The 8,014-nt window shown below is 30.1% G+C and overlaps 1 protein-coding gene and 1 long non-coding RNA gene across 2 annotated transcripts in view; both read right to left on the reverse strand.

Moving 5' to 3' along the window:
* Positions 1-5,402, reverse strand: part of LOC108742620 (purine nucleoside phosphorylase-like) — a gene marked incomplete at its 3' end in the record, with an annotated part of 16,223 nt that extends 10,821 nt beyond the window's left edge. The window contains exons 1-2 of the mRNA XM_025978176.1: positions 5,376-5,402; positions 4,336-4,477 (exon numbers count right to left, since the gene is read on the reverse strand). Coding sequence (XP_025833961.1) covers positions 4,336-4,477; positions 5,376-5,402 — 169 coding nt within the window. The remainder of the gene's footprint in view (positions 1-4,335; positions 4,478-5,375) is intronic.
* An 810-nt stretch (positions 5,403-6,212) lies between these two features.
* LOC112905553 lies at positions 6,213-7,835 on the reverse strand. Its single transcript, XR_003231880.1, has 2 exons — positions 6,998-7,835; positions 6,213-6,650 (listed from the first exon to the last, which is right to left on the reverse strand). It is a non-coding gene; the product is annotated as an uncharacterized LOC112905553 (long non-coding RNA).
* Between the last annotated feature and the right edge of the window lie 179 nt (positions 7,836-8,014).

Here is an 8,014-nt window from a genome sequence, read left to right on the forward strand (position 1 = left end):
GATCAGTTTTTTGCCAGCAAAGACCAAAAATTTTATGAGCGTGGAATTATGCTACTACCAGAAAGATGGCAAAAGGTGTTGGACCAGAACAGTCAATATATAATTTAATAAAGTATTTGTTTATTATACGAAAACTGTCTTTCATTCCCAAAAAAAAAAAAACGAAATGACTTTCCGAAACAACCCTATATTTCTAATCTAATAATTTCTATTTGTCCGTGAACAAATGAGATGTTAGCATTATAGTATACGTACGGACAGACCAAAAATTGAAACTGCATATAATTATTCCTACATGTCTAAGAAATCTCATTAATATTGTTAAATTTTCATCATAAAAAAACTTACGTGCTGTTGTAGGTGTGTATTACATGATTGTTGAAGTATTCTTCTTGCTCTTCGTCACTACTTTCATCTCTGTCGTCACTTTTTTTTAACTCTTTTGGTGGCTTAATGGTGCCATTCGTTACTTTTTTTAAATCAACACCTGTCATGTTTTCTTATTATTTTTTTGTCGATACTGTAATGTCACTGTTAATTAATAACGTAATTATGCGCTTTCCCGACTGCGAAGTGACAAAACTGCTGCTGATGTATGCTTCGGTCTTTTATAGATGGGCGAGAAACTAAAACAATAACAACTCCGACGGATTTGAAAATCCCCCACCAAAAATGTCGACATTTTATATAGGCAGAAATTAACAACATATATAAAATCTGCTAAAATTTCGCTTTTTCAAAAATACTATTATTGCACGTTATAAGTGTATGGAATCGTTATCTTTCATAATTAAGTAAATAATTGATTACAGCAATTACCTCCTTAGCTTATTACGTAAAATTATATCATCGCCTATGTTTATGGAAAACATGCAAATTCATTGGTCTGTTTTAAGAAGTCACAGATTGAACTAGATTTTTGTAATTTAAAAAGATACATGACAAAATGATAAATTATTTATTTATCAGTTTTCATTTTCCTCTCTGTTTATCAGTAGATTACAACGATAAAGGGCCAATTATGTATCTGTTTATTACGTTTCTGATTTGACAGCATCAATTAGCCCAGGAAATAAAGTATTAGAAGATTGAAAAATTAATACCTTCGATTTTCTTGTTCGAATGAGAAATCGACATAAAAAACTTCTTATCTCGTAAATATCGGAAAAAGTGGTGCATCATTGTTTTTTTCCATTTCGTAACAATTAAGCCGAAAAATTAGATATTGTTGGTTTTCTCAATTTTCTGAAAAACTAACAGATAGAAAGTAATGTATTTGCAGGTTTTCTCTCTCATGTACTAATTTCCAGGAACGTGCACCCTTTGGTGCGTAATTTACTATTTTGATCTAGCAATAACATAGTATGTTGCTAAGAGAGAACTGTAGACAAAATGTAATGAAAAAGTAATCAGAAAGTAAAGTTTCATAAGGGTAAACTCAGCAATGTCTTTATTTATTAATTATAATCCTAAAATTAATATTCTTACATATATGAATTCACATACTTCAAGATTAGTTATCATAATTGACAAAATACGTATTATTGTATTGCAGTAACAAAATTGCCAATTTTAACATTATTAGGTCATGGACGTGTTATCAGTGATTGTTAAACCTGAAATATATCTCCAGTGCAGAATATAAACAGTCGTAAAACAAAAAATGTTGAAATAAATTTACGTAAATAAATTATTAAATTGATCCCGTATTTACCTAGAGCTAGAGAACCAATTATAAAATTCGCAACAAATTGCAGTTATCAACAAAAGCATTGTTTTGGCATATAACACGTACCTATAAACAAATAAAGTGTCACTAACCACTTCATCAGTAATTAATTATTAAAAACGATTTGCAAATGTAGGTATAAGTACTTATTTAAGTAATGGGTAGTAAGTGTTGTTTCAATAAATTGATCGTTAGAGTGATGAAGTCCGGGAAGTAGGGGAAGGGGGTTAAGGCGTGTGCAAACTAAGCACCTGAATAAATTCGTCAATACAAGAAAAGTATATGTATATACGTAATCCTAAAATGTAGCATCGTGCTACAGATGGCGTTTACTGCGCCATTTGTAGTATTTTCTAAAACGCACTGTTAAGACAGCAGGTAAAAGTTGGTCTGTGTNTATTCCTACATGTCTAAGAAATCTCATTAATATTGTTAAATTTTCATCATAAAAAAACTTACGTGCTGTTGTAGGTGTGTATTACATGATTGTTGAAGTATTCTTCTTGCTCTTCGTCACTACTTTCATCTCTGTCGTCACTTTTTTTTAACTCTTTTGGTGGCTTAATGGTGCCATTCGTTACTTTTTTTAAATCAACACCTGTCATGTTTTCTTATTATTTTTTTGTCGATACTGTAATGTCACTGTTAATTAATAACGTAATTATGCGCTTTCCCGACTGCGAAGTGACAAAACTGCTGCTGATGTATGCTTCGGTCTTTTATAGATGGGCGAGAAACTAAAACAATAACAACTCCGACGGATTTGAAAATCCCCCACCAAAAATGTCGACATTTTATATAGGCAGAAATTAACAACATATATAAAATCTGCTAAAATTTCGCTTTTTCAAAAATACTATTATTGCACGTTATAAGTGTATGGAATCGTTATCTTTCATAATTAAGTAAATAATTGATTACAGCAATTACCTCCTTAGCTTATTACGTAAAATTATATCATCGCCTATGTTTATGGAAAACATGCAAATTCATTGGTCTGTTTTAAGAAGTCACAGATTGAACTAGATTTTTGTATTTTAAAAAGATACATGACAAAATGATAAATTATTTATTTATCAGTTTTCATTTTCCTCTCTGTTTATCAGTAGATTACAACGATAAAGGGCCAATTATGTATCTGTTTATTACGTTTCTGATTTGACAGCATCAATTAGCCCAGGAAATAAAGTATTAGAAGATTGAAAAATTAATACCTTCGATTTTCTTGTTCGAATGAGAAATCGACATAAAAAACTTCTTATCTCGTAAATATCGGAAAAAGTGGTGCATCATTGTTTTTTTCCATTTCGTAACAATTAAGCCGAAAAATTAGATATTGTTGGTTTTCTCAATTTTCTGAAAAACTAACAGATAGAAAGTAATGTATTTGCAGGTTTTCTCTCTCATGTACTAGTTTCCAGGAACGTGCACCCTTTGGTGCGTAATTTACTATTTTGATCTAGCAATAACATAGTATGTTGCTAAGAGAGAACTGTAGACAAAATGTAATGAAAAAGTAATCAGAAAGTAAAGTTTCATAAGGGTAAACTCAACAATGTCTTTATTTATTAATTATAATCCTAAAATTAATATTCTTACATATATGAATTCACATACTTCAAGATTAGTTATCATAATTGACAAAATACGTATTATTGTATTGCAGTAACAAAATTGCCAATTTTAACATTATTAGGTCATGGACGTGTTATCAGTGATTGTTAAACCTGAAATATATCTCCAGTGCAGAATATAAACAGTCGTAAAACAAAAAATGTTGAAATAAATTTACGTAAATAAATTATTAAATTGATCCCGTATTTACCTAGAGCTAGAGAACCAATTATAAAATTCGCAACAAATTGCAGTTATCAACAAAAGCATTGTTTTGGCATATAACACGTACCTATAAACAAATAAAGTGTCACTAACCACTTCATCAGTAATTAATTATTAAAAACGATTTGCAAATGTAGGTATAAGTACTTATTTAAGTAATGGGTAGTAAGTGTTGTTTCAATAAATTGATCGTTAGAGTGATGAAGTCCGGGAAGTAGGGGAAGGGGGTTAAGGCGTGTGCAAACTAAGCACCTGAATAAATTCGTCAATACAAGAAAAGTATATGTATATACGTAATCCTAAAATGTAGCATCGTGCTACAGATGGCGTTTACTGCGCCATTTGTAGTATTTTCTAAAACGCACTGTTAAGACAGCAGGTAAAAGTTGGTCTGTGTNGAATGACTATATAAATATTTACATGCCTAGAAATGTATAAAAATTGGCATATTTATTAACTTTGAAGCCTCATAACTTTTTATGGGGGTGAGACCGCCACGAACTTTTTATGGTACAGTGGTGGGGGAGACCTCCTCTTTCGATCCGAAGGGGGTGGGGGCCATCATCATCTAGACCTTTACCTTGCTGCCTAGCCAAAGCGTAAATTAATGTACCAATAGACTAGCCATTTAACGAAATCAAAAGAAAGACTGTATGGGTTGTAAGATAAGAAACCTCTTCAAATATTAAACAATAAAGTATAAAATAGAAAATAGAAGATAATAAAGAATAAAGATGTGAAAACGATACCCTCATTCCAATACGCACCCAAGCCAGATCCGCAGATAATTCCAACCTTTGGCTTAAATGGTACCTTATCGGACAGGTATTTCGCAGTGTCAACCAAACATTCATAAGTATATCTGAAAAAACAAAGAAATAATATAAACGGTTTGTTACCGAAGGATTTCTAAAAAAATCATGATTTAATGCTTTTAATAATAAAAGGATAAACTTGTAAATTAAGAAAGTGCCACACACTTAACTTGAAATTGTGAAAATTTCCCGATATAACTTCATAGACTATTCAAAAATTCGGTAACTAGCACACAACAATGCTTTACATTACAAGAAACTTTGAATCGCATTTTGCATTTAATTGTCAAAAATGACAAAACTTATTCGGTATATATGATTTGTAATATTATCAAAATTGTGGTTAAGCTAATCACAACAAAAAATATATAAACTAAATAAAATAAAGAAACACTTAGATAGGTCTCAAACAAATAAAATACTAGAGCAATTTGAGATTATCAGTACCTAATTACTAATATTTATTCTTAACCAATTACTCCTTCATTTACCTCAAGTTATTGGATTCAATGTTTCAAGTTTACACAGAAACATAAATTTAATAATATACGTATATATTATGAAAACTATGCATTTTTTAATACCCTTCTTCAAGTTGATTAAGTACTTTTTCGTTTACTAATGTTTGTTTTAATTACTTTAGACATAAATATTTTAGCTATATACTGAAGATTTTGTCTTTTAAATATTCTAACAGCATATTATGGGTTTATAATATTATCTAATAATAACACATTTACATTAAAAGTCTGATTAATTCTATCATTCTATGTATATTTTTCACAGTTTTATCGTATGGAATTATACTTTTATGAGTAGTATTTTTAATGGAAATTCTTAGTCCTAGTAAACAATGTGATAACAAACAACAATAAAATAGCTGGCACTTATCGCTATATAGGAATGAACTAGCACATGGCTCAGGAAAACATTTACGAAATTTAAGCATTGTCTTTACTAAAATTAAACTCTTTAAAAGTCAACTATTTCACTTGACTTGATTTTCCATCACTGCTCATCTTTGACTTGATACACGACAACTTCAAGCAACTTGATATTAGTTGATTTATTAAGTCAAGCAGGTTCTCATTTTTACAAATTGCATGTCTTTATTTAAACATCAAGCTCTTTAAAAGTCAACTATTTCACTTGACTTGATTTTCCATCACTGCTCATCTTTGACTTGATGCCAGGCAATATGAAGCAACATGAAATTACCTAATTGATCAAGTCGGTTGTTGTTTTTGCAAATTACTTGTCTTTACTTAAAAATCAAGCTCTTTAAAAGTAAACTATCTTATTTGACTTGATTTTTCATCACTACTCATCTTCGACTTGATGCCAAGCAATTTTAAGCAATTCGGTATTATTTGATTTATCAAGTCAAGCAGGTTGTTGTCTTTGCAAATTACTTGTCTTTACTAAAAAATCAAGTTCTTTGAAAGTCAACTATCTCACTTGGTTTTCTATCAATGTTCATCTTTAACTTGATGCCAGGGAATTTCGAGCAACTTGAAATTACTTGATTCATCAAGTCAAGTAGGTTATTGTCTTTGCAAATTACTTGTCTTTACTTAAGACTAACAAGACAGAAATTTTGCCTTTCAAAATAGTCATTTCGTGTTTTTTTGCGTACCTACGTGCAAGAGATTTATTAAAAATTCCTGTTTGGAAGCTTAAAGAGATAGAGAATATTTCGACAGCCTGAAATGATTGAAAGGCTAAATTAGCTGTCGCTAGTCATAATCTAATCTCTGAACATTTATGTTTACGATTTCCCAAAAGTTGATGTCAATAATAAATAATGAAGAAATCAAATCGTCCTAAAGAACTATTGTACATACTTTATTTTCAAAATACTTCAAATGCGACTACTTGACTTGAAGCCGTGAATCAATCAATACAAAGCATTTCTAATTTCTAAGGTATTCTAAATAGAAACAGCTGTAATAACTACCAATTGCATATTTCATTCATTCATTCATTAAAGAAGCCCACAAACTTTTATAAACAGGTACTTCAGACAATAAGCTTTTAATTCATGTCATTACATATCAATAAAGCTACCTGCATACTCGTTTATATTCATAGGATATATATTCAGTAGATACATAAGAGTTTACAATAACCTGATAAATCGCTCTGGTTTATTGTTATTTATTATTAATGTTTTGTTTTAACTTTTGCTTAAACTTCACAAAGTAAGCAGCTGCTTCCAACTATTTCATCCACAGAAATTCCATATCGAAGTGATACGATAATAACATCTGCAAATAATTGGCAGTTACATACGTGATTTTTAAAATTTCATCATGATGTATTTTTAATGAAACACGTTTCTTTCTACTAATAATAAAAACTACTTTTTTCAATAGGCTATCGTTCATATGCGATATCTAATAATAAAAAAATTGACAAGACGTCATAATCCACGCCTACTTTACAGTATCTTTTATTAGGATTAGTTTAACGATTAAACATTTATTTTGTTTATGGGTAAACAACTAAACATGCTCAGATAGAAACACGTAAAATTTCTACATAGATTTAATCAACGAAATGATGTATCGCAAAACAATCTATAAATCCAGAAACCTAATAGGTATTAACTTACTTATTTGTATGTCAGGGACGATTTATATTTTTTCCAACAATTTTATATTTTTAATCAACTAATGCCTTGCCTGTACTCGCCATGTAGCTTAATTTTTACCACCCGAATTACAATTACCATGGAAAAATCATCTTATAAATAAAAGAGAGTAAGTATTTTTTATTATTACGCTGTACCTATCCATATTATCAAATTATGACGTAACTACTTTTAATAGCAATTAAAATCGGAACTTAGCACCTTAAAGGGATAATTTACAGGGTGTCTATAGTAATTATCGTTAAATGAATTAAGAGGTAATGCGATAATGATATATAATTTTATAGTATTCATGAAAATGTGAGCACTAAATAATAATTTATACAACACATATATTGCATCATACATTCATGAATATCACAAAAGCATCATCGGTATTTTCAAAAAATCATTATCATTTACAACATATCTTGGCAAAATCATGTTGTAAAGTACAGAATGTGCTGTTGGCTTTTCATAAATAATGATCTGTCCCCTTTCTCGACTTACAATTAAATTTTTACATTGACATAAAAATAAAGTTCGTTTCCCTAGTTTAGTCATTAAGAGAGGGATGATTTGAACTACGAAAGGAATTATCTCGAGAATTTGTTACAATTATAAGGTTCTCATATATTTTTGTTACATTGTGGCAGGTTTATAGAAAGACTCCACCCCAATGGTATAAGCCATTTTTAGGTACTAATAGTTTTCATTTTACAGGAGTAGTACTCAAAAATGTAGGTGCATAATATATATATAGGGTTGTTCGGAAAGTCATTTCGTTTTTTCCCGACTGAAGATTTAATTGTATTCTTTTGCACCCAACTTCACATTTAAGCCGTATAATTTTTATATGCTTTGGGAGCTCATATAGCAAGGTTTGTGTGTGAAAAATTCCAATTAATTCTACGCAGTAGTTTTTGGTTGGTGCCCTTTTAAATATGGAGAGCGATAAGCAGCATTTTCGACATATCTTACTGTTTTACTACAGAAAGG

This window comes from Agrilus planipennis, unplaced genomic scaffold (genome assembly GCF_000699045.2).
Source record: "Agrilus planipennis isolate EAB-ADULT unplaced genomic scaffold, Apla_2.0 scaffold335, whole genome shotgun sequence".
Taxonomy (NCBI): Eukaryota; Metazoa; Arthropoda; class Insecta; order Coleoptera; family Buprestidae; genus Agrilus; species Agrilus planipennis.